Consider the following 23,759-nt stretch of genomic DNA (forward strand, 5'->3'; position numbering starts at 1 on the left):
GACGAATAGTATAGCAATGTGACGCACAACCGGTATCTGAGGTAGCGATTTGTTGAGGGCCTCGCATAAGCGTAGATAGCGTGGATGGCCTGGTGTGCTGTCTAAACACAAGGCTGAGACCGGAAGCCGTCTCTCGGTGAACCTGTAGTGCGCCTCTGCTAGCTCGCAGGCCTTGTTGCTTCCTCCTTCAGAGAAAACGTGTAGCAGTATTCCACTATTGAGCTCTTGAGCAGCCAGGTACCGGTAGCTGGATATGCGTTCGATGGCGGGTCTCATGCGCCACTGTTTGCGTGCGGAATTTCTGAAGCAGAGATCTTTCGCGGAAGTCGTGATAACCATGATACGTGATGAAGGGAAAAGAGTTCTGTATTCTGCTGTGTACTTGGCGATATAACGGTTCTGGGCTCCTGTCCATGTGCATAGCAGAATAAGTGACGGTGCCACACTATTTTGCGATGAGAAAGGTGTAGCACGGAATGGTAGCGGCGGATCATGAACCCATATGGAGGGAGCGATGAGCTCAAAGTCGGGGATTGTGTCGTTGGTAGTCTTATGGTTTGGCATGATACTCGTCGAATGGGTGGTTCCCGATGCGGAGATAAAGAAGTCCGAAGAGGCTGGTGACGATAGTGTGGCGGTTCTGGATACAATGCCACCTTCTTTGGTTGTTGATATGTCCAATGTAAAGAGATTGAAAGACTCTGTGTATTGTCACTGTGGCAAAAATTCTAAACAAAGCAACGAGATGAGAACTTGCAGGATCCAGCATGAACACATCGGGATACCGGAAGCCAACCGATACGCCATCAGAGACTTGTTGATGTCAATTGCGTACGCGTAGGGCGTTGGAAGTCGGACGGAAATTTCCATAGGATTGATCGGCCTTGCAGTGGACTTTCTTTAGCTCGCTTCATGTTTCCTATTCGGTTACTAGTCAGCGAGAGGGTACGGCGACCGACCATGGTCTGAAAGGAGAAAGGCTGTGCACGTTCTATCCTGCAAAACACACTGGAGCGCACACGGGTCTTGTCCCGGTACCGTTATTCAGTTGGGACGGTTCTCAATAGCAAAAAGCCCCTAGGCGAGGATCTCGGAAACGCTTGGTGTCCGTGAGGCTTATGCGCCCCTTCGAGTACGGCCCCCCCACATTCTTTTGGCAGGCCAGCCACATGTTGGACTGTGCAGCACAGCGGGAGTGCAGTGGTAGATGCGCTTCCCCGCTGCGCAAAGTCAAGGCCAACACTAGTTGCCGTGCTGACAATGAGCGATATGATTCGTCGAGCTGGTATAAGGCTTGGCTGAGGCTACTATCTGACAGCATAGAAGTGGGTGCCAGATAGCCCCAGACACATCAGCTGCGCCTTGGGTCCTTCAAGTTGCCTTAGTGTGCGATTCTACGAAGTCGGGCCTCGACTGGCTCAGAGCACGTGTCAACGTAGAAGCCGGATCGCGCTGGCCGTTTGCAGCGATCATCAAAACAACCACCCGTGTCAAGATACGCCACGGCTGTTACCCTAAGGGGACCAAGTTGTTTTTTTCCCGTAGGTTTGGGAGAGCTCGTTCAGACATGCGGTCGGCCTGGGCGCGAAGGCAAAACAACGACATCGTGAATTAGTGCCACAATGTTCAATGCCTACGACGCAACTACAATCCGGGAGCTGCATATGTGTTTAGGTGAGCCTCGACCATAGAAGCGGGCGCTCGCTGTAAACCAATCTCCCAACTAGTTTTCGACTTTCGAAGCTAGATCGACACCGGTCTTTACTGCCCAATCGACTCCGAGGCCACCATATCACTCACTCGGTCTCTAGGAGAAGTGATCTTTTGCCCAATCCTCGTTCCTCCTATTTCGCCCCCAATGGCGGCCGGCAGTCATCCGAACGAGACGACCTTTGACAAGTGGGACTCTTCCTGCAGTACGCCCACCGATGAATACAGCGAGCCTGGTGGTGCGTGGAAACACGACCACATCAGGCTTAACACAGGTAAGCATATCGCACAGCAGGGCTGTACATCCGAACTCTTATATCACCGTACAGTAGTGTGCATGGCGCTTCGTAGTGCTATGGTATCAATGGCTGAGTCCACAGCCCATAAACTTCGCTTGTGTCCGATTTTGGGGGACTTTGGCACACCTCAGCAAGAGTTCAGGCTTCCGAAGATTTTCCACTGACTGTTTTAGAACTAAAAGATTGGCAAGAATTCTCGAGAGACATTACAGCCTCGTCTGTCAAAGATCCAGTATCTCCTCACTCGCCGTGGATGACCGACAACATGTCCTTGGAGAACTTTGGAAGGAGAGGCGAGACTCAGATGCCCGATGTATGGAAGCCACAAAAGAAGGAGCTGGTAATCATGATCAGTCTAAGCTTCATATCATTGATGGTGGCGCTGGATGCCACAATCCTAGTCACGGTACTACCGGTCAGTCATCCTCTTACTCAGTGCTGTAAGGAAGTTCTGACATAGTCCACAGGTAATAGCACAAAAGCTTGATGGTACTTCGGCTGAAGCGTTCTGGACGGGGACATCGTACCTTCTCACCTCTGCCATCTTCCAACCGGTCATCGCATCGATATCCGCTGTCTTCGGCCGGCAACAGCTCCTCATCGCCTCGCTCCTCTTCTTCACAGTCGGTAAGTCTGGGTGTCATTCTGTGTCGTGGATGGTCGCTAACCATGCCTCTACAATACAGGTACGATACTATGCTCAGTCGCAGACAATTTCACTGAGCTGCTCGGAGGAAGATGCATCCAAGGAATTGGTGGCGGTGGGATTATAACGTTAACACAAGTCATCTTTTGCGACATCGTGCCGCTGAGACAACGTCCGAAATACTTCGCGATGGTTCTCGGATGCTGGAGCATAGGGTCCATCATCGGACCCGTGGTTGGTGGTAAGCTTGTGGAAAGCGCATCCTGGCGATGGGCATTCCACATCAACTATCCATTCTGCGCTATCGGCTTCGCTGTTGCGATCTTGTTCGTGCGCCTTGACGCGGTGGCGAAACTCACATTCCAGGAGAAGCTCAAGCGGGTGGATTGGCTGGGCGCAGTACTCTTCATTGGCAGCATGACGAGCTTGTTGATTGGAATCTCTTGGGGCGGCATCCAGCATCCCTGGGACTCAGTTGCGACTCTTGCACCTATCATCGCGGGGATGACAGGAATCGTTGCGTTCTTCCTGTGGCAATGGTACAGAAAAGAGCACACCCTATTGCCTTTGGCAGTGTTCGAAAGCTGGAGCGCAATCGCCGCTTTTTACAACGCGCTGATCAATGGCCTACTAGTAAGTTCCCATCCAGTCATCACCCAGATACAAGCTCACATATCAAGCTCTTCACGACCTTGTACTACTGGCCATTCTACGATATGAGTGTTCGCGGGAGATATCCTACCCAGGCGGGTATTGACATGCTACCGGTCGTCCTCCTCACGGTTCCCAGTTCCGTTATTGTTTCGATATTGACGACGCGTCTTGGACGATTCCGATGGGCGATTTGGGGTGGCTGGATGGTTACGACACTTGCATGCGGGTTGCAGGTTATGCTCGACGTAGATTCAACAACTGTTGTCACGTCAGCGCTTCTTGCCGTACTTGGTATTGGCATGGGTATGGTACTGACAAGTCTCAACGTTGGTATTCAGGCCATTTCCAAGCCAGAAGATGCAGCAATGGCCGCGAGCATGTATGGCTTTCTCCGAAGCCTGGGTATGCCCATCGGTGTCGCCGTAAGTTGAGCCTTCATCCGACCTCCTTTCCCAATGCTGACTCCTTCAAGCTCGCAGGGTCGGTCTTCTCCAACTCCATGTCCGACAAGCTTTCAGAGCTAGGACTGCCCACATCGATCGCTCACGACTCTGAGCAATACATCTTCGCCTTGCGCAAAATGGCGGACTCCCCGCAGAAAAGTGCCATTCTTTCTTCGTACATGAGAGGGTTCGATTCGGTCTTCGTCATGGTCACAGGTCTCTCAGCTACTGCGCTCATCGTCAGCTTTATGATCAGAAAGTTCAGCATGGACAAAATACTGGTTGCGCAATTCTCCGCGAAGTGAGTCGCGTTTGCCTAGGCGGTCACGCGATTCTCCCCGGGATTGGACGAGCTTTGTCTTTTCATGTACATACACAGTAGGGTGTTCAGACGATACCATCAGAAGACAGGTTGACAAAGGTTGACGCGTACGCTCCCAAACTGGAGCTTGTGTGTCGTGGTTGAGTCGACGATGCAGCGCGGTGTCCAGCGCGTCATCTGAGGGGCTAGGCCCACGTAATCGCGCTGCCTCTGGAACTCGCCAACGCGGCGTAACAGTTTCTCAGCATGCATCACCACCACTACAACCAACACCGTTGCTTTAAACACGTCTGCCAAATGCACCCTCTATCAGGATAATGCTAATCAGACGCGTGTCGTGACATACACTGTCCCTCTCTTTACCCTGCCAATAGATTTGACACTTATGAAGCCGACGAGCTTCGCAAGCGAGGAAAAATGCAGCATGGTACGTCCATAGGGTTAAACACGAAGACGACATGCCAATGTACTAAGCTTTGCAGCCAAGAGATCCAGATCACCACTTCAGAAAGCTCATTGACATTCTTCTACACACTATGATACGGAAATGACTGTAAAGTTACCGAGTCCATCGAACGAATCGCACTGAGACTCTTGGACCCCGGGAAACACTCTATGGGGCCTAGCAATAGTCGCCAATGTTGTAACTGGGGAAGACGTGGCTGGTTCGACAGGCCGGGCTGGCACCTTTGACGTACAGTTTGGTCGCTGATATTGCATGTCAGCCTCTTCCCAGAGCCTCGTTATGGCTCGCGACTTACTGTCCACTGGGAGACCCTGCCTCGGCTGTCTCACGATAGTCTGGCTCCTCTCTGCTGGCGTAAGATCGTTCTCACACTGGATTTGTTCCTGGCCACCATTCACAGTGGTACTGCCAGTCCAGAGATCGATGTGGTTGATGCGCGGGCTAGCCTTCCAGTCGGTGTCGCACTGAGCGCAGAAGTCCTCGAAGCGCAAGTACTTTTTCGTGTACGGATCGTAGATGATCTCACACTGGTTGAACTCGCCAGGGGCAGAGGCAAAGGTCAGGGGATCGGCATAGGTGCCCGTACCGCCAGCCTTGAAACCACGGCCGCAGTCGTAGGCAGTCGCCGGACCTGGAGGGTCATTATCGGGGTACCTGAGCACTGTTAGTTGGGAATACTTAGCTAGGGTTTTCGCCTAGTAACATGCCCGTAGTAGGTATGGGTGACCTTGGTCACTGTGGTGCAGCCGAAAGCCACAAGACTAAAGGACGATAGTGCAACGAGTACTGAAGCGCGCATGATGATGGCTAGTCTGGATATGATTCTCTTTGTGAGCCTTGGATTGATCTGAAGACTTTCTTGAGCTGATCGGACAGACTTTATACTCCTTCCCACTGCACATGTCGGTGGAGATCTCATGAAGAGGCTGTATAGCCATTACTCTCCTCGACATTAGTTCTGACAACCAAATTCCATTTTTGGACGAGGCTCTGAATACAATGAGAGCGCATTTGCTGAAATTAGAATATGACGATCCGATGCCAGACACGAATGGCGGGTCGGGGGTCCAAGATCGCTCTTCCGCTCGTATTCCACGGCCTTGAACGTGAATTGCCTGCTTCGTCACGATGTGTTTGCTCACATCATGCATAAGGCTGACGAAGCTGAACAGATGACATGACATTAATTACTGCGAACCGTCTCCGCGGGGGAAAGGCTACGTCGACTAAAGCCGGGAGCGTGCCGTGTCGGGGCCAACCGCTGCGGGAGCCAATGAACGCGCATCTCATGGGGTTGGTGGCGCATTAGTTCGGTATCACGGCATCCTGATTGAGCGCCGAATGCAGCGTCTTCTCTGCAGAACTGCCTTGTACGGCTCGAGTTCAGCTCTCGGGCTAGCTCTTCGCCTACGTATGTGTGCTTCCCCGGACTACGATAGGCTGTCAGCAACAGGGGTGATCAGGCTGGCTTATTTCTTTGCAGCGATCATTTCTTATCGCATACTGGACCTGTGGAGATGGAGCAACTTTCTGGATTCAGACGTGTGAGCCGCATTTACGAGCGATATGCTTCCGCCCATCTCTCGATTCTCCTGCTGCAACGCTTCCGGACTCAAGCAAGCCATCAGCGGCACTCGTGTCAAGCAAGCCCTTTTCACTTTGCACCATCATGGCGTATTCGAGCTTCAAGTCTTTGATGACCTTCAGCCTTGTGCCTATCGCTTTTCTTCTTCAAGTTGGCTCTAGCTCGAGAATTGCGACGTTCACAGATAGCGAGTGCAAAAACGCCTTCCAGAGCCTCGACGCGGAGAATGGCTATGTAAGTTTTACTATACGAGCTGCATGAGACATACTGAACGTTTGCAACAAGCCCAATGGTACTTGCACGAGGCTTGCGGACCAAGGCAAATACGGAAGCTTCCAAGTCGTCGGACTAGACCCAGGCTGCAGTGGTAAGAGCGAAGTCCTGAACTTTGCGAGGAGTTTCAGTCGTTGACCATACTAGCTACGATTTACGGGGCCGACAGCGAAGAATTCGTACCGTGCTCGTCGACAGTCCTCCAGTTCACGAGCATAGGGGATTGCCACAATTCGTCCTTCGTCTATTACAGCATCGACTCGTGTACACCACCTAGCGAAATATCGTCGTCGTCGAGCTCTGCAACGCCATCTGCGACACCATCGACGTCTCCGTCCTCGACGCCGTCGCCTAGTGTAGCAAGTAAGCCTCGCAAGAGCAACACTGGTGTTATAGCTGGTGGTGTAGTCGGCGGCGTATGTGGGCTCGCTCTCATCGCTGCCGCTGTCTTTCTGCTTCTCCGTCGGAACAAAAAGCCTGGCCAACCACCTGAAGCTCCCGCAGATGAGCGACGAGAGGTTGATGGAAGGAGCGCAATGGTCGAAATGCCACACCAAGGCCCCAAACATGAGATGGACGCGAAGAACATAGCCCCACAGGAGCTCGGTGACAAGAAGAGTGTGGATCTACCCCCGGTCGAGCTTCCAGGCGACGATGCTGCTCGACATTCCCAGCATATAATCGACTCTCAGCTTACTGCCAGTGAGAAGCGCTGAGATATCGGGAGACAACTCTACAAGAGCCGGTAGTATGAGTCGAGAGAGGATGCGGAGGTAGGAAGAATTTGGTAGCCCGTTTGTCTACTCTCATTACGCTAGGGCTGGCCCTGTGTACTGTCTAGATACGATTCCGGAACCTGGCCTCTTAGTTTCATTCCTCTATTGTACCTGCTACTCCGAAGTGTAAGATAAAATGCGTGTCAGTATGCCGTCCAGGAATCTACAATGTCATTTGAGTTGCCCTTGGTCCTTATTTTGGGGTGCTGTATAGTAGCAACGTTACTGCACTCGGCTCACAAGTTTTGTTGCGAGACTTGAAGATACTGTATGTTGATGAAGACTGTCCATTGCAGTCACGATGATACCAACTCCTCAAACTCCACACAGAAACATTGGATAGTTATCCAAACCCACTCGTATCATCTATGTAGGTCTTTTGAAAGGATGTGCCTCGGTATTCAATACCCACTCATCCAAGCTAATCACATCTTCCTCTGCAAACAGCAGGTAGAAGTACTTCAGTGTCTCCGCTAACCAGAAACTCTCCATCTCGTCGCTGAGTTCGGGCACTAGCTTGGTAACGTCGTCAATGGCCGAGTTACCATACTCAGTGGTCGTGTGTTGCTCAATGGCAAGGAACATGCGCCAACCTGCGTCGCGCCAGTGACGATCGCCGGTTATGCGGTACATGTACCAGACAGACTCTATCGCCTCGGGGCTAGAAAGATGTTAGATATCAAGCTCAGATACAGTTTGGGAGTCAGAGACTTACCGGAGAATGTAACTCTTTGACCCGATCCTTGTAACGCCGGGCGGCAGACGACCCTCTTGAATCCTGTTCTGGACGAAGTCTTTGTGGTCCAGGACTGGCTGTGGCGAGTAGACGTATGGGAAGTTTGGCAAAGTCAGATCAGGCTGCGGCGCAAGTTCCGCAATGTTCAGTGCAGGTTGAACTTTGGTTGGCGGACCCTCGCCTTCCTCAGACTCCCCACCCATAACCGATTCGTGATCTTGCAGGGCGCTCGCAGAAGCAGACGGCATGTGTGCAATTTCCACATCATCCACTAGCCCGGCGAGTTGACGCTTATCTAGCGTGTCAGCGAATACCATGGTAGACGTGGCCTTGGCTTCAACTGCAGCAGCTGGGGTAGGTGTAGGTAGTGCGGTCATAGCAGCCAGTTGCGCTTCGTACCACGATGAAGCAGAGTGAATCTGCGACTCGTATACTTTGCGCTGCTCTTTGTAACTCTCCATTCGAGACTCGTACCGTGGGTCGATGTACTCCCAATAAGCAGTCTCATTCCACGCACAGTCCTTCCTGTCCTCACAAGGGGCAACCTCGAACGACTCCGGCATGATGCCGGTTGGTGTCATGCTGTAACTCCAGACGCAGCCCTCCGTCAGCTTCTTCGCGATCTCGAGATCATCGGGGCGATCAAATAGCTTTGCGCCCATGCCAAACATGCCACCGGCAAAACAGGTGAGATGTGCGTTTTCAGCGGTAAGGTCACCCATTTTAGCATCGTCAATATTGGACGGGACATTCAATTTGCCGGAGAAGAGAACGTCTTCCCCTTTCGGAAGCATCGGTCGGAAAAGCAAGTGCTTCTTGACAACATCCATCGACTGTTCGTACATGGACCGGTACTTCTCGATCTGACCACCGAGGAGCAAGTACTGTTTTGGTAGATATTCGTATGTAGAGTCTGACATACCACCAAGCGTGAACTCTTCGTGGCCATAGCTGGAGCTCGATGTGAATCCTTGGGGTATGCACTCTGGGGGTGTCGGCCTGGTGCTGGAGGCAGATGAGGTCGAAGTGGGCCCCTGGGCATTGAGCGCCCCTTTTGGTGGCTCAGATCCATCGACATCAAGCTGTCGCCTTTCCACCGGACTACTGTCCCAGTTCTTGATTTGTGCCTTCCCGGCTGTTCCAGGGACTATAGACTCTCCCTTTGCGCTCGAGTCGACTGGAGAGTCGTCTGACGCAAGCATGACTGGCTCTGGCAAATCCAAAGGCACGTATTTCTTGCCGTCCGGAGATAGTTCCTCGGTGGGAGAAGGCGTAGCCGGATCGGCCTGGGTCGATAGCTGATCATGTAGGTAATCTGCTGGAGCTTTGAGAGGCTCTTGAGGAGGCAAATCGATGTATTGTCTCCCACACCCGGAAGCGTCCAGATATGTAGGCCACATCCCGGGGAGTTGAGTTTTGCCTTGGAATTCTTCGAGATGATCCGTGATGCGCGCAATAGCATCGTAGTATTTGTGCTCACCCGTAAGCTGCGCAAGTCGGGTGAATTCCATAGAGAGGGAGCCTATCTCGGCAAGAACAACGTGTGAACTGGCGCGGTGCTGTTGGGATGCAAAATCGGGTCTCCAATAATAGTATGTCTCTGGCATGCGGTTCGGTGTGTCAAAGGCGCTGATGAGAATTTCGGCAAGCTCCACTGCCTTGCTTAGCAGGTTCTTGTACTTCTTTTCGCTCAAGTCGTAGGCAGCCAGCAGCCCACCGAGATAGCGAATTGTCGTCTCGAACAAGGGAATATCTGCGCGTGGGGTGGTAGTGAAATCGATCTTGTCCACCGCTTTGACTGCCTCTTCGAACTCGTCTTTCAGTCCCATGATCCACAGAGTATCCAAGGCATCGACCAGCGTTGCGCCCCAGTGTGCGAAAGGATCTCTGAAAGTGCCCGACTGTGGCCGTAGCTCATCGTGGAGCCAGGCGTTCGCCTTGTATCCTTCCCATGACTTCTTTGCCACACTTCTGATCTTATCCAGCTTTGCAATCCTGTCAACCTTGGTTATGTCATCTTCCTCCTTGAATTTGGCTTGTATCTTTGGTATGGTTTTGGGCGTGCCCGATGGCAGCTTGATGAGCGATTCGGGGGCTACGGGGAAATGCTCCGGAAGCTTCGTCCAGTGGATCGCATCGATGATCGATGATGGTTCTAATGCAGGGTTCGCGATAGCGGGCTGGCCGTGAGGCTGCGGTCGGATGGGTGTAGGGATAGAGGGCTTCTGCTGCTGCTCTGTGACAGCAGGGCTCAATGTCGACGATGCAGCCGGAGTCTTCACGGGAGGTGGCGTCTGAAGCGAATGCGACGTGCTGGCAGCGGGCACATCCAGCTTCAGACTCCTCGTCTCGTGCGCCACAGCAGGGCGCGGCTTCGTGTCCGCCTGCGGAGCCTCCTCAGCGTCGCCCTTCAGGCCGGCTGCCCCAACCGCATTCGATGCGGCTTCTCTCCATGCTGCGGTCGAGCCCCCAAATTTGTATAGCGCTAGTACAGCAATGACAGCGAAGACTAAAAAGGCGCGGTAACGTCGATATCGAAACATGGCCCGAGGGAGTGTGTGGAATCGAAATGCGGGTATCGGTTGCGCTGCGTCGCCGGATAGGGAATGAGTGTGGAAGGAGCGTATGGTATGACTACGTTGTCACTGCCATCGGAGCGCGAACGAGGGGGAAGGAAGCAAGAGTTCGAGCTACCAGCCAGCGAGTGAACGACAGTGGCTGTTTTGGCCGTCTTGTTTCCAACAGGCTTGGCATGCACGCCCTGGAGATCTATTGATGGGTCTGTTGTAGATCTCTCGCACGCCAAGTGCATCGCTGATTCAGAATATGTAGACATGCAAGTACAGTACAAGGAGTCTTGAGACCTGTCTTCCCACAAGACACGTATTCATTGCTGTCGCTACACATTCAGCACTCTCCCAACTTCACGATGCCCTGCGCTACCGAGGCCATGCCCCCGCACCAGAGCAGCATCCGTCCTAGCCGAACGCTAAATTTAAGCTTAAATCACCCTGGTCGGCATGGGAGGATAGGGGTCCAGTATTGCCCAGGTGGGAATCTTTGCACGTGTTTCAGCGTGCAGAACCCATCCCTCCCTCGTGAACGAAGTCTCTTTACGCGACGACTTGACAAGTAGCATGTCTTGACTCTGAAGAAGAAAGCAGAAAATAAAACACATTCACTCTCCACAGAGCTAGTTTGGCCATGTGACGTGGTCGTATTATTTTAATCTATTTAGACAGTCGGCATGCAACACCCGCGCGGATCAAGTTGTGACCCACGATGTAGCCTTTCCTCCAGCTGTCCGCTTGTTCTGAGCTTCTATGTGGCTAGAACGGTGCGCCGGCAAGAATGCTGCGGTGGCGTATCTGATCGTCCAGAGATAATGCGACGTGATTATTGATCCTCGCCGCCAGGTCCAGGTTGTCGTCCCTGTTCATCAATTAGCTTCAGCCATCGCATAGCACGTGCTTCTACTCACCATTTGTCGTGCCTTCAGCATCTCGTCGCATAGCAGCAAGTTTGATGCGATACCGGTGGCAGACGCTATGGCGTTACGCAGAACTCGGAATGAATCGAAGACACCTTCTTGGGTCGGGTCCATAGCCTCTCCGGTTGCAAGGTTCAGACCAACAACATTACCCTCGGCATGCTCGTCTTGCAGTGCAGCCACTGTCACCTAGTAAGTACAGTTCGACGAAGGGAGGCAACGCGATACTTACGTGAGTCTTGGATATCATGACCTGAGTTGGCTGCCAGGGTCTTGGGAATGACGAGCAGAGCGTCCGCAAAAGCTGAGACACCCCACTTTGCTTTACCCTTGACCGTCTTTTTGAACTGCTCGCTCTCAAGATGAGCCGCGCATGCAACTTGGAAAGCACCTCCGCCTGGTACGACGCTTCCGTCGACGATCATGTTGTACACACTCCTCAAACCGTCGCGAACGGCGTCCTTGATCTGAGCGATAGTGTGCGTATTTGGGCCCTTGATGAGTAAAGTGACGGACTTTGGCTCCTTGACATCTTCCTATTCGCTGTAAGTAGATGCCTCTTCTGAAATGACCAGGTCCACTTACGATGAATGTGTACTTCTCCTCACCCAGCTGGTGCTCGTAAACCAGACCTGCCCATCCGAGGACGTCGGGTGTCATGTCGTCTACGCTGTTTTGTGACGTACCGCCGCAAACCAACTGGAGACGCTCCATGTTCCTCCTCTTCGCCCTCCTCAGTGCGAAGATTCCGTTCTTGACAAGAACGTCCAAGCTGAGCGGATCAATACCCTTCTGGTTTATTATCACGAAGCCCTTCTTAGGGTCGTCTCCGCAGACTTCCTTCTTGAGCTCAACAATCTTCCTCAGCTTCTCGTCCACGAAGCGTCGCTCACTCTCGACAAGCTTCTCCCGCTGTTCTGCGCTCGAGTAGTAGAAGCCAGAGTTGATTTCAGACTTCTCGTACTCTAAGCTGACGTTGAGAGTCAGGATGTATGCGTTCTCTACCCTCTTTGCCATGTCCGGATGCCTTGCGCCGTGATCCAGAGCAAGACCTCGGATGAGCTGTGTGTCTGCGGCGGTGCGATGTTGCATGGTCATGATCTCAACCATGTGCAGATCGGGCTTCGCGGGCGCTTGGTAGATGGCAAGAACGGCGTCGACGATATCGGGAGTCAATTGTTCGGCGAGCGAGCTGTTGATCTTGGTGGATAGCGACGTTCTCGCGACAGAGAGGAGAAGTTCGCGGTCGACTTCTTTGGTGAGCTTGAACTCATCAAGGAACTGTACGTGGTCAGCTAATCTTCACTGGGCCAGCTTTCCAATGTCTGTACCTTCAGTGACTCCGTCTTCGCGATGTCGTAACCATCTGCTATCACTCGTGGGTGGAGACCCTCGGCGATGTAGCGATCGGCCTGCTTCAGCAGCTCTCCAACCAACAGTACCACCGATGTTGTTCCATCGCCTGTGATCTCATCCTGCGCTGTTGCTGCTCGTGCAATCATAACCTGGCTTGTTTGAGTCGCGATCCGAGAAGGAATGGGGTAGAACGTACGGCAGTGGGATTTTGGATTTGCTGGAATGCGGTTAGCTTTTGCAGATACTGTTGCAGGGCGGTCTCATACCATTTCTTTGAGCAGAACGCTTCCATCTTTTGTGAGCTTGATCTAGAGAGATGGTCAGACGTGCCATATGTATTGTTCGGGTGGTCGTACTCCTCCGGCGCCATCTACAAGCCTGTACTTATTAGCCTCCTGCCTGAAGGATTGATTGTTGATGCTCACATCTTCAGTGTGCCGCGGGGTCCCAGGTTGGATGCAAGCACCTAATACCAGAGTCAGACGGGCTCATATCTTTACTCTGGACATTCCATACCTGCTGCAGGCCCTCACCAGCCGAGATGTTTACACGGAGAGCTTCCCCGCGCCTCTGTGCCTTGTTAGCGGTGTCTCTGCGCTGCGAAGAAGCGGCGTACCCTCGACTCGGCCTTGGGGTTGAGAAGTTGTGCGGCCGACATGGTGAACAGAATCTATGCGGGTATCGAACAGTGCAGTAATCAAGCAAAGTGTGTGGCGGGGCAAGATGCAGTTTCCGCGTGCCTGTCGCGTCCCTCTTCTCTGAACATTGAATTCTGAGCGGGCGGCCTGCTAGCGTCGTTGGAGCTCGGACCCCGAACGCAAAAAAGTTCAATTGGAAGCTGCGACCTTCCATCGCGACCGACCACCTCCCACAGCCGAACCTCCCAGCCCGTCGCGCACGAAAATCGCAATATCTGCGCGCCACCAGCTAACGCCACGATGAGTGTAGATTATCTGCTACACGAAAGCCCCGTCGGCTATGCCGTCTTCAAGGTCATCCTCCAGCCCGACACCATTGGCAGCCGCCTCGCCGAAGTGCAGAAGGCCGTGCAAGACCTCGATAAATTTGGAAAGACGGTAGAGCTCGTCGGCCTTGCGCCATTCCAGGGAACCCAGGATGCGCTCTCTGAGATCAACGATGTCTCAGAAGGCATCATGTCCGACTTCCTGCGGGCCACACTCGAGACGAACCTCCCCAAGGCTGGAAAGAAGAAGACCATCACTCTCGGAGTGAGCGAGAGGAACTTGGCGGGTAGCATCAAGTCTGCCTTCCCCCACCTCGCCTGCGAAACCAGCGACACCTCTGAAGTCGTCTCTGATCTGCTCCGTGGCCTGCGCCAGCACAGCGGCAAGCTGATCAAGAAGCTTCAGCCGGGTGACATTGACCGTTCCATCCTCGGTCTGGGACACGCCTACTCCCGAGGAAAGGTCAAGTTCAGGTATGTCTCCGGATGAAATGCGCGCGACATGTATACTGACTCCCAGCGCAGCGTTCAGAAGCAGGACAACCACATCATCCAGGCGATCGCAACGCTCGACCAGATCGACAAGGATCTCAACACCTTCTGCATGAGGCTGAGGGAGAACTATGGTATTTTCCTCCATGTCCGAAGACTTGGAACAACTGCTAATCTGGTACTTCTTCAGGCTGGCACTTCCCCGAGCTCGCCAAGATTGTTAACAGCAACGAACAATATGCCAAGGTCGTCTTGCAGATTGGCGACAAGTCGCGCTTGAGCGATGAGGACCTCCACGAGCTCGCTGCTGTCGTCGATGACGACGAGAGTGTTGCGCAAGCAATCATCAACGCTGCGAGGACCTCCATGGGTCGCGATCTGTCTGCAGCTGACATGGAGATTGTTATGGCTTTCGCAAAGAGAACTGCTTCTCTAGCTGCCTACCGCAAGCAGCTCAGCAACTACCTTGGAAGCCGCATGAACCAGGTTGCTCCCAACCTGGCTGCCCTGATCGGTGACACCGTCGGTGCGCGTCTTATCTCCAAGGCTGGTTCTTTGACCAACCTTTCGAAATACCCTGCCAGTACCGTTCAGATTCTCGGTGCCGAGAAGGCTCTTTTCAGGGCTCTCAAGACCAAGGGAAACACCCCCAAGTACGGTCTGATCTACCACAGTTCGTTCATCGGCCGCACTGGTCAGAAGTCAAAGGGAAGGATCTCGCGTTTCCTTGCCAACAAGTGCTCTATCGCCTCCAGAATCGACAACTTCTCTGAAACTCCAACATCCAAGTTCGGTGAAGCTCTCAAGCGCCAGGTCGATGAGCGCATTGAATTTTACGCATCCGGTGCCCCTCCTGCTAAGAACGCGGCGGTCATGCAAGCTGCCATGAACTCGGTTCTGGCTGACATTGGCATTGAAGACCCCACCGCAACGGCTACCGAGGACGTTGAGATGGCCGATGGTGTCACCGCAGCTGCCACTGAGCAGGCTGTGCGCAAGGAGAAGAAGGACAAGAAGAAGTCCAAGAAGTCGGGTGACGACGAGGTTTCCGAGAAGAAGTCCAAGAAGGAGAAGAAGCGAAAGGCCGGGGACGAGGAGGATGGCGAAAAGAAGAAGAAGAAGAAGAGCAAGGCGTGATGATCTGCCCTTGCGCAGCTGTACTCATACCCTTCGCGCATTCTGTATCGGCGTTTTATGATGTGTCGGTGTTTCTGGAGTTGATTTCTGTACTAGTGGAGAGGATTGGATCTGGGCTATGAGTCTCCACACGCCGTTCACGAATGGTGGACGGCTCTGTATATCTCGAGCTGTCATGAAAGTTACAAAAGCATGATTCTTCTATATTTCGAGCCTAACGTGATGCTGGCAGCTTTCGCGTATCTAGAGCCGACCAGGGTGAGGCGTTCCTGAGAGGCCGACCTATGAGAGACCCCTGCAAGAGATCGGCACATCAGCCACATGCAACCGAACTGCAGGACAGCCGTGTAGAACGACTATCTATAGAATACTACATCGTGAACGACGGCATGAGCTGCAAATGTTTGCGCACCACTGCCAGAGAGCAGAAGTCGTCCCCAATAGACGCAGGTGCTCTTTGTGGCGATGCGCAGATACGCAGGGCAATCAACGTCAGGCAGCGGCTAATGCGCCTCTTTGTACGTCGCATGTTCACGGTGCAATGGAAGAGATGGACCACGATTTGTTTGCTTGTTGCGAGGAGAAGAGAGGCAACTAGGCATCGCAGCAGCGTCGACGCAGGACGGTGCGGCAAAGGGGTTGTTGCTGCACGTACAGGCCGTGGCGGCGCCCATGGAAGTGTCAATATGTCATGTTTGATACGCCTCAGACCCGACACAGCAGCCGGCATAGACCCAGGGTTCATTCACAGTGGGCAGCCCCGGACTCGTCGCTGCTCTGGCGTAAACTGTTTTTCTGTTCTAGGGCTCGTCGTAACCCAAGCTTTGGCCCGCTGCTGTCCCAAATCGCTCGAATGCCTACTTGAAGCCCTGAACCCCCCGAGCACGACGGAGGCCGTCTTTCGCACTTTCTCTTCCTCTATTGTTCTCTCTCTTTCCTGTACAATTTTCTAACGCTGCAACTACCTTTCCATCGATACAGCTCTTGCGGCGGCGGCTGCCATCAAACTCTCGCTAGGGATCGAAACTTGGTGTTCCTTGCCGTGCATCAGACGCTCTTTAGACATCTCCCGCGCCGGCTCTCGGCTGCACCTCGACTTTGGTGTTCTCGCAAGCCATTGCAGTAGTCTGCTATCCACGCTTTTTCTGGTGTTGAGTCTACACACGCGCTCAGCCAGCACCAGCGCCCTGAATCTGCCTGCGCGCCTCCGCTGCTCACATCGGGAAATTATCTCGACCTTTTCTGTTGTCGTCTGCACTAGAAGCGCCCCGGTGCTCTTCTGGGGATTGTATCGACCTAGTGTTCGGCGCCATGGCCGACGATGCATCTTCGCCGGGCAGTCTAAGCTCGCCCCCGCACTCGCCTGAGGGCACTCCGACAGCAACTGTCCGCGCAGCTGCAGGTGGTGTTGGTGTTGGAACTAGCACGCCAACCCCTGCAAATGCATCGCCAGCTCCACGCGGCCTTACTGCGAACGGCCAGCCACGCAAGAAGCCAGGTCCGAAACCAAAGGCCAAAGACCCAAGTGCACCAGAGCCAGAAAAGAAGACGAGAAAGCCCCGTAAGTCGGAGCCCAAAGACCCAAATGCCGCGCCTGCGCCACGGAAGAGGAGGACAAAGGCATCGCTCGAGGCACAGGCACAACCAGTCGCACAGGTTGTCGACGAGAAACCGCCTGTGCAGCTATCACCCATACCACAGACTGGGCCCAGTGAATCCGTCCCTGCTTTGCAAGCCGAGCAGCCGCCTGCAGTCGCGCAGCCAACCCGTGTGTTGAGCAATCCCGAGCCGACTCTCCACAGTAACCCAAACCTCTCCCATATCAGCGTTGCGCCATCCACACCACGGCCATCTAGTTCAGGCCAAAGATATGATCCTATCCGGGGCGACACCTTTGAGTCAAAACCGCAGCCTCCAGCAAGCGCCCCTCCGCCGCCTGTTTCACCCCCGATCAACCACCGTGCGAGTGCCTCACCTTCCATCACAAGTCTCATTGACCCGCCGTCTGCCAGCAACTCCTTCTATTCACATCCTGCCAAGCTTCAGCAACAGGCATCTATCACATCCGCACCCGTGTCACCTGCCGCCTTCTCCACGCGACCAGCGTCGGTCCTTCCTTCCCAAGACTACTCACCTCAACTCCAACAACAGCAACCGCAAACATCTCTTCAGAACCAGCCTCAGCCGTATCCCACTGCATCATCAGGCCCAACTCCCATGGACATTGACACCGAGCCCAGTAAGCCAGCATCCGTCCCAATGGCAAAAGAAAATTCCACAAACTCCGGTACCCTCTCACAATCCAATGCTCCCACTCCACCCGCCAAAGCCGTCCGCCAGAAAGAGGCCCCACCACCGCTGCCTTCCGGTAGCGGTCTCTTGTCGGGAACGCCATTCGGTCCCGTTGCCAATGCCAACGGCACTTCTGAGACCCAAGGCACTAACATCTACCTCACTTTCGACTTGAAGGGACGCGAAAACGTCACCATTAACTTCGCGCAAGAAGTCGAGAGGAAGTACGGCTTCGCTGCTCTACATCCTCGCATTGCCGCCCGGAAAGAGCGCCAGCGTCAGATTACGGCAGCAGGTGCAGCACTGGAGCGGGCTGCAGGTGGGGGCTCAAACGACGACCAGTCTGTCGACTTATCGGAAAACGAAAGCAACGTCGAGATGGGCGGCATGGACGATGAGACATCGGCCAAGGAGAACGGAGGCAAGAAGCGACGCAAGCGCAAGCAAGAAGATTACGATAAGGAGGATGACTTTATTGACGACACCGAGCTAGCTTGGGAACAACAAGCGCTCATGGCGAAAGACGGCTTCTTCGTCTACAGTGGCCCACTCGTTACCGAGGAGAAGCCAACTGTGGAGAGGTACGTGACCACCACATCTTCAGACCAGACTAAGCTAACATTGAGTAGGGCCGATGGCACCGTTCGACGTGGACGAGGACGAGGACGTGGCGGCACCGTACGAGGCGACGCGTCAGGTCGTGGTAGAGGGCGTGGAGGCGGTCCAGGTTCTCGTGGTGGTTCTACTGTCCGCAAGCCCCGCGTTACTAAGGCTGATCGTGCACAAATGGAACAGGAGAAGGCAGCTCGAGAGTCTATGGCTAAAACCCTGACCAACATGTCTACTCACGCCGGCCAGGCTAGCGCCATGTAGCACACCGGCCTTCGCCAAACGGTCAACCCTGAGTACGGTCGGGTGTGTCACTTTGACTATCATTCGCATCAGGAACCCCAGCATGGGCTTCCATTTCCTGTTCGATTTCCTGTATTGTTTAGTTATCTGTAAGATACCGTTGGCTAGGCAGATGGCTCGGTCGACACCGCAATAGCCACCCAGCCAGCAGGTCATCAAGTCGGAGGGCGTTCGTGTAGGCATTACTTTAGCCGGCGTTATTCTCACGACGGTTCATAGTCGTTTTCAAGACCATAGAACTATTACTCCAAAATCAGGATTACTTTCTATTGCTGTTTGTTAGGTTCTCTCTGTGGGATCGTTGTCAAGAGTGATTCGGGCATAAGACATGCGCGGACAGAAATCTAAAGCTCTAACCGCATCTTAGGCGCCGCACTCTCTCATTAAGGGCTCGCTGCGTTTGTTTGACCTTAAGCGGTGAGTGCGGCTCCTGCCTTCTGTCCAGCTGCTCTTACCTCAAGCACTTCTAGGTCACGCTCGCGTATACCATCTTAACACCACGCTCACAAAAATCACTACCTCCCCGTTCGTGGTCCCAATCAGCTCCGGTATCTCATCTTTATCACACAACTCTTACTCATTCTATACACTGAAGGCGCCCCGAGCAACACAACAGGTGATCAGTAAAGTATCATGGTCGGCCTGGCAGCTTACTACACTCCTCTACCCGACGACGTAGCCCTCAGCGAGCACTCACGCAAGTTCTACGACGGGACGTACAAATGGGATTCAGAAGGCTTCACCGATGACGCCGGAGGTAAGTGCGATGTACGACCTCGCAAATACTTCGACGACTGACCAATCCAGTCTATCGCGAATTCGACTGCTACGACCCTGATGCTCGTGCTCCCACACCCTTGCCACCGCTGTGCTTGAGCGACGACGATGAAGAGGCCGGTGCAGTGGAAGAGAATATCCACGATGGAGAATACGAAACCGAGAGAGTGGAAGAGGACCCCGAAATCTTTACGTTCGCATCAAATGTCAAGAGCACGGGTGGCGTTATCACTTTACGACGTGATGAGCTATTTCGTGGTCATGCTGATAGAGAGCATCTCATTGGCAAAATGGAGAGTGCCTTGATCGAAAGCAGGTATGTACCATACTAAAGCACTTCAAACACCCCATCCACGCAGCTAGGAGCCTACTTGAGGGACAAAACTCCACTGTCGCGTCTTTCGACACCATCCTAGGCTCACAGCCAGCGCAGATAAGCTAACTTGAACAACAGATCAAAGAAGGTACACTTGACTCTGGAAGAGTGCTGCGGCGTGTGCGGTATACCCGAACACCTCAATCCCGTTGAAAGGTCGCCAACAAAACTGAAGATCAAATTCGTCACGCCTTTGAAAGCAACCAAACCGGACCCACGCACGTTCTTCTCGCCTTCGGAGTTGTCGGACTGTCCTTCGGACATATCAGAGTGGGATGTCGGCAAACCCGTAAGTAGACAAGAGGCTTTCTGGGCCGAGACCCTCTATCATTACATGTCACTGGAACCGGGACTGACATAAGCTACAGGTGTTAAAGGCGAGAACTTTTGCGAACCTAGTTATCGACGAAAAGCTCGAACAAGGCACCGATGAGGAATCACCACAGAAGCCTACAACCCGCGGCGTCGCACAGAAAGTCAAGAGACAGAAGTCGGCGGCCAGGCCAATCAAGGCGTCGCCTACGATTGAGTCACTACAAACTGGCAGCTATATAAGGGGAACTGGGGAGGCATCAAGGCGTCGGTCCACGAGACTTAGTAGCTCTCAAGGTGGCAAGTAGACATCTGTCATGACTTGAGGCGTTTGGCGATATTTTCGGTCATGAGGAGGTTTTAGTCTTTCGTAATGTCCTCTGAGACGATATCAGGCCCGGAGAAAGAGAATGTGTTCAAGCGCTATTGGGGAGCATCTTAATTGGCGTTGGAAAAGAGCGAGCTCGGTCAAGGAAGTGCGAGATTGCGATATGATACCCAAATAACAACAGTCCCATCTATGTCCACCAAACCCGTCACCTTCCCAAAAAGACATCCCCACACCTCTCCGTCTCAGCATGTTCATGATAAAGCGCACACCTCGCGCCCCTCCAAGGCTTACAAGCCTCCCACTTCTTCACCTTCTTCCCACTGTTCTCTTCTCCACTCGTCCCTTCCTCTTCCACAACCTCAAATCTCCCAACTTCCCACCGCGCCATCGCAACACCTCCCTGAACACAAGCCGTACAAAACGCCACACAGCAATCGTCACAAGCCACCGCTCCACACCTAGGCAGTAGCACAACTCCACAGTAGTCACATCCGCGAGTCGTGTGCCAGGACATGGGACACCACATACGCAGTCTATGCCGCTGCATAGCCTGCGCACACGGTCTTTTCAGATGCACAGTCAGATCGCGGAGGAACTCTGCATGCCACAGCCCCGCATGCAATTCCAGCAATCGATCTGTCTTTTTGAAGGCAAAGAGATCTAGAATGAGGGTACGGATAGGCGCCGATTCGCGGATGTCTTCGTATAAGATACGTGTATCGGAGGGCGTTAGCACGCTGTTCGTTTCGTCGGCAAGATCGCTTATTGTGTCTATGATGGCGTTTCTCGCGCCTTCGAGTCCCAGTCTGTCGGCTAGAGCGTAGACGTGGAGGAGGGTGTAGTATGCTGGTTTCCGGTCTTTGTAGGGGATTGGTACTGCTTGCTCGTAAAGCCAGGTGACGAGGAGTTGGAAGTCGTCGACTGCGACATCGTCGAGTGTTATGCTGTTGTTGCTAGATTCTGCAAAGTGTCCGGTGAGCGCGGCACGGAAATAGGAAGATTTTGATGTGAGGAGGCTGGTTTGGATCTGGAAAGGTGTGAGTTGAGGGCCGACGAGGATTGTGCTGGTAGTGGTGAAGTCGGAAACGTTCGCTCTGGTCAGGTACGAACTTGTGTTGCCTCGTTGTGTAGGCCGGCTGCCTCTGAATGTGTATGGCGGTGGGAGGTTTGGAAATGGAATGCGACTAGGGTCGTTACCAACACTGCGTGGGCTGGTATTGCGCGTCATGGCTTGTGAGTCAGTCGTGCAAGACCCTACTCCCTTGCACGATTATCGATCGCGGTCCGTCAAACGCGCAAGCTAGTATCGATCAACACTCTGTTTAAAGTTGGAGGAATGCGGCGGAGATTTGGTATGGACAGTAGTAGCCTCGAGCTTTGAAGAGGAGGATACAGTCATCACAGGGAGACCGTCATTCAGAGTCACAAAACGTTGTTTCGAAATGTATCCTTGACTGCACCCACGGCAGTGACAACGAACAAACTTCTTTGCGGAACTTCATTGAGTGAACAATCACCTTGTGTGCATGCGCGGATGACGAACGGTGGCTTTGTTGTTGGCCCAGCAAACGCCGCGCCGTAACCGGGTCTTTGTCTCGACACGGACCTTTGGAATGAGACAAGAAGATCAAACGACACGATAAGCCATCGGACAGAGGGGGAAAATCGGACAGTGATGAGTGGAAAAGCGCTATATGCGTTTGTTTGGCATTCGATGATACCTAAGTCGTGGTTCTCGTAGATTAAGGACCGAGATAACCCATATGAGGTTGGTGCCTCGAGTTACCTAGTACTCCGATCGTCTCTTTCGCGTTCTGATGATTGCTTGCAAGATAGTGTTGCATGTGTCAGAGAACGATGTATGAAGAGCAATCTCACCAACTATTTTACACTTCCGCTAACGCCCCCGAGTAGCTCAATTATTGAGATGCGTTATATGTTTATACATGAGAGACTTTTGTTACTTCGTGAAAGCTTCGGCAAAGCGTCGGTTCGTATTGTCTGAGCCGGGTTTCAAACGTTGACGATGCTGTTCGATTCGGTTCGAGCTTAGGCAACGAAGTTCTTGATGTCTGGTGGTTTGTTAGCTCCTGACACTGGAACTGAGAAACGTAAGCGCGACTTACTGTTGAGCCACTGAATGTACTCCTTCTGCTCCTTGTGGTCAATGTAGTCGGGGATGAACAGGGCAAGACGGGTGTTGATGCCACGCTCCTCAAGGTACTTCTCAAGGAGGATCTGGAGGTCCTCGTCTAGGTTGTTGAAAGGAGGGCCCTGTTAGAAGTTAGATTTGTTACGATTTACATGCAGCCTTTGCACTTACAGTGTAGAGAGCGCGTCTTGACCAGTCCTTCTCGGCAGTGGCGGGGTCAGCCAGATCGGCGGTAGGGAAGTAGTAGAGGTCCTCGATCAGGAAGTCGCCGTCCTGAGCGGTGGCCTCGATAGCGAGAGCACCCTTGCCGGGACGCTCGATGCGAATGCTAGCGTGAGCGGGGAAGCCCTGCTGTTGGCCATCATCCTCGTAGTCGTCCTCAAGTTCCTCGCGATCAGCGGGAGCAACACGGTCCTCGGGAGCTACGCGGATGTTTCCGTCTTGTGTGGTGCCTTGGTTGATGGCACCCTTGGTGTTGGCGCCGCCAGACTGCACATCCATGTCGGCATCGTCGTACATGGCATTGTCCTCAGTAAGCTCATCGCTGGGCTGGTTGTTGTTGAGGTCGGCGGTGGTGAAGGTGATTCGGATCTTCTCGTCGTTGTATGTGCGGGTGAGGACGACTTCCTGGTTGCCTGCCTTGTCCTCAATCTAATGGCTGTAAGCTTTCGGCCAGTAGCAATGGTGATGTAAGGTCGCACCTCAAAAGGACTGTTCTCAAGGTACTCCTTGATGTTGGCAGAGAGATCCTCGTCCTCCTTCATGCCCTCCTCCATGGAAATCTCGCTCTGGATCTTCGCGACGAGCTCTTCATTGACTAAATCACGTTAGCCGTGTTCTCTCACCGCAATATATCCTATACGTACTACCGCTGTCTTGCCTCCGCGCCGCTGACATGTGGAAAGAAGCTGTGAGGCGGGGAATTGGGGCAGCCCATGCTGGCTGGAAAGCTGACGTCTGTCGCAGCGACGACTGCGGGCGGACGGCTTTGGTGGAGAATCGAGCAGCAGACCGCGGGGCGCTGCGGGCGAGATTGCGTAGGGACATCATGGTGGACTAAACGTGTGACTGGAATGGAACTTCAAGATGGCGATGCGATAGATGGCTCTCGAAAGCGTAACTTTTCGATGGCCCAAGCGCAGGCGGGCTGATGTCAAGCGGGATGCTTGGCGCCGAAATGCGGGCCCGTTGCTCACCTCCGTCCTCGGCCGTCTTGATGGATTCAGGATTTTGTGAACCTGGGGAAATCTAGTTCACA

General features: G+C 53.4%; 9 protein-coding genes across 9 annotated transcripts; 4 read left to right on the plus strand and 5 right to left on the minus strand.

Annotated features, from left to right (window-relative positions):
* Nucleotides 1-1,858: 1,858 nt before the first annotated feature.
* Nucleotides 1,859-4,057, plus strand: J4E83_001826 (uncharacterized protein; the record flags this gene model as incomplete). Its single annotated transcript, XM_049328779.1, has 6 exons — nucleotides 1,859-1,985; nucleotides 2,222-2,424; nucleotides 2,477-2,636; nucleotides 2,696-3,288; nucleotides 3,336-3,731; nucleotides 3,782-4,057. The coding sequence occupies 6 exons, from the start codon at nucleotides 1,859-1,861 to the stop codon at nucleotides 4,055-4,057; spliced, it is 1,755 nt and encodes a 584-aa protein (XP_049191751.1).
* A 639-nt stretch (nucleotides 4,058-4,696) lies between these two features.
* On the minus strand, nucleotides 4,697-5,339 carry J4E83_001827 (uncharacterized protein; the record flags this gene model as incomplete). Its single annotated transcript, XM_049328780.1, has 3 exons — nucleotides 4,697-4,782; nucleotides 4,836-5,194; nucleotides 5,248-5,339. The coding sequence occupies 3 exons, from the start codon at nucleotides 5,337-5,339 to the stop codon at nucleotides 4,697-4,699; spliced, it is 537 nt and encodes a 178-aa protein (XP_049191752.1).
* A 2,201-nt stretch (nucleotides 5,340-7,540) lies between these two features.
* On the minus strand, nucleotides 7,541-10,453 carry J4E83_001828 (uncharacterized protein; the record flags this gene model as incomplete). The annotated part of the gene is made up of 2 exons (XM_049328781.1): nucleotides 7,541-7,835; nucleotides 7,890-10,453. The coding sequence occupies 2 exons, from the start codon at nucleotides 10,451-10,453 to the stop codon at nucleotides 7,541-7,543; spliced, it is 2,859 nt and encodes a 952-aa protein (XP_049191753.1).
* An 853-nt stretch (nucleotides 10,454-11,306) lies between these two features.
* Nucleotides 11,307-13,414, minus strand: CCT6 (T-complex protein 1 subunit zeta; the record flags this gene model as incomplete). Its single annotated transcript, XM_049328782.1, has 11 exons — nucleotides 11,307-11,342; nucleotides 11,392-11,582; nucleotides 11,633-11,936; nucleotides 11,986-12,681; nucleotides 12,732-12,905; nucleotides 12,953-12,973; nucleotides 13,023-13,064; nucleotides 13,113-13,134; nucleotides 13,182-13,222; nucleotides 13,273-13,326; nucleotides 13,373-13,414. 11 exons carry the CDS (start codon nucleotides 13,412-13,414, stop codon nucleotides 11,307-11,309), a joined length of 1,623 nt encoding a protein of 540 aa, XP_049191754.1.
* Nucleotides 13,415-13,694: 280 nt separating this feature from the next.
* On the plus strand, nucleotides 13,695-15,349 carry NOP56 (snoRNP complex protein nop56; the record flags this gene model as incomplete). Its single annotated transcript, XM_049328783.1, has 3 exons — nucleotides 13,695-14,194; nucleotides 14,246-14,346; nucleotides 14,403-15,349. 3 exons carry the CDS (start codon nucleotides 13,695-13,697, stop codon nucleotides 15,347-15,349), a joined length of 1,548 nt encoding a protein of 515 aa, XP_049191755.1.
* Nucleotides 15,350-16,660: 1,311 nt separating this feature from the next.
* On the plus strand, nucleotides 16,661-18,514 carry J4E83_001831 (uncharacterized protein; the record flags this gene model as incomplete). The annotated part of the gene is made up of 1 exon (XM_049328784.1): nucleotides 16,661-18,514. The coding sequence occupies one exon, from the start codon at nucleotides 16,661-16,663 to the stop codon at nucleotides 18,512-18,514; it is 1,854 nt and encodes a 617-aa protein (XP_049191756.1).
* Nucleotides 18,515-19,186: 672 nt separating this feature from the next.
* J4E83_001832 (uncharacterized protein) lies at nucleotides 19,187-20,326 on the plus strand (the record flags this gene model as incomplete). The annotated part of the gene is made up of 4 exons (XM_049328785.1): nucleotides 19,187-19,310; nucleotides 19,361-19,646; nucleotides 19,785-19,995; nucleotides 20,075-20,326. 4 exons carry the CDS (start codon nucleotides 19,187-19,189, stop codon nucleotides 20,324-20,326), a joined length of 873 nt encoding a protein of 290 aa, XP_049191757.1.
* Nucleotides 20,327-20,378: 52 nt separating this feature from the next.
* J4E83_001833 (uncharacterized protein) lies at nucleotides 20,379-21,577 on the minus strand (the record flags this gene model as incomplete). Its single annotated transcript, XM_049328786.1, has 2 exons — nucleotides 20,379-20,398; nucleotides 20,878-21,577. The coding sequence occupies 2 exons, from the start codon at nucleotides 21,575-21,577 to the stop codon at nucleotides 20,379-20,381; spliced, it is 720 nt and encodes a 239-aa protein (XP_049191758.1).
* An 821-nt stretch (nucleotides 21,578-22,398) lies between these two features.
* On the minus strand, nucleotides 22,399-23,551 carry J4E83_001834 (uncharacterized protein; the record flags this gene model as incomplete). The annotated part of the gene is made up of 5 exons (XM_049328787.1): nucleotides 22,399-22,421; nucleotides 22,476-22,623; nucleotides 22,673-23,152; nucleotides 23,203-23,318; nucleotides 23,368-23,551. 5 exons carry the CDS (start codon nucleotides 23,549-23,551, stop codon nucleotides 22,399-22,401), a joined length of 951 nt encoding a protein of 316 aa, XP_049191759.1.
* Between the last annotated feature and the right edge of the window lie 208 nt (nucleotides 23,552-23,759).

The sequence above is a fragment of the Alternaria metachromatica genome, assembly GCF_023757995.1.
Source record: "Alternaria metachromatica strain BMP 0045 chromosome Unknown scaffold_3, whole genome shotgun sequence".
NCBI classification, from domain to species: Eukaryota; Fungi; Ascomycota; class Dothideomycetes; order Pleosporales; family Pleosporaceae; genus Alternaria; species Alternaria metachromatica.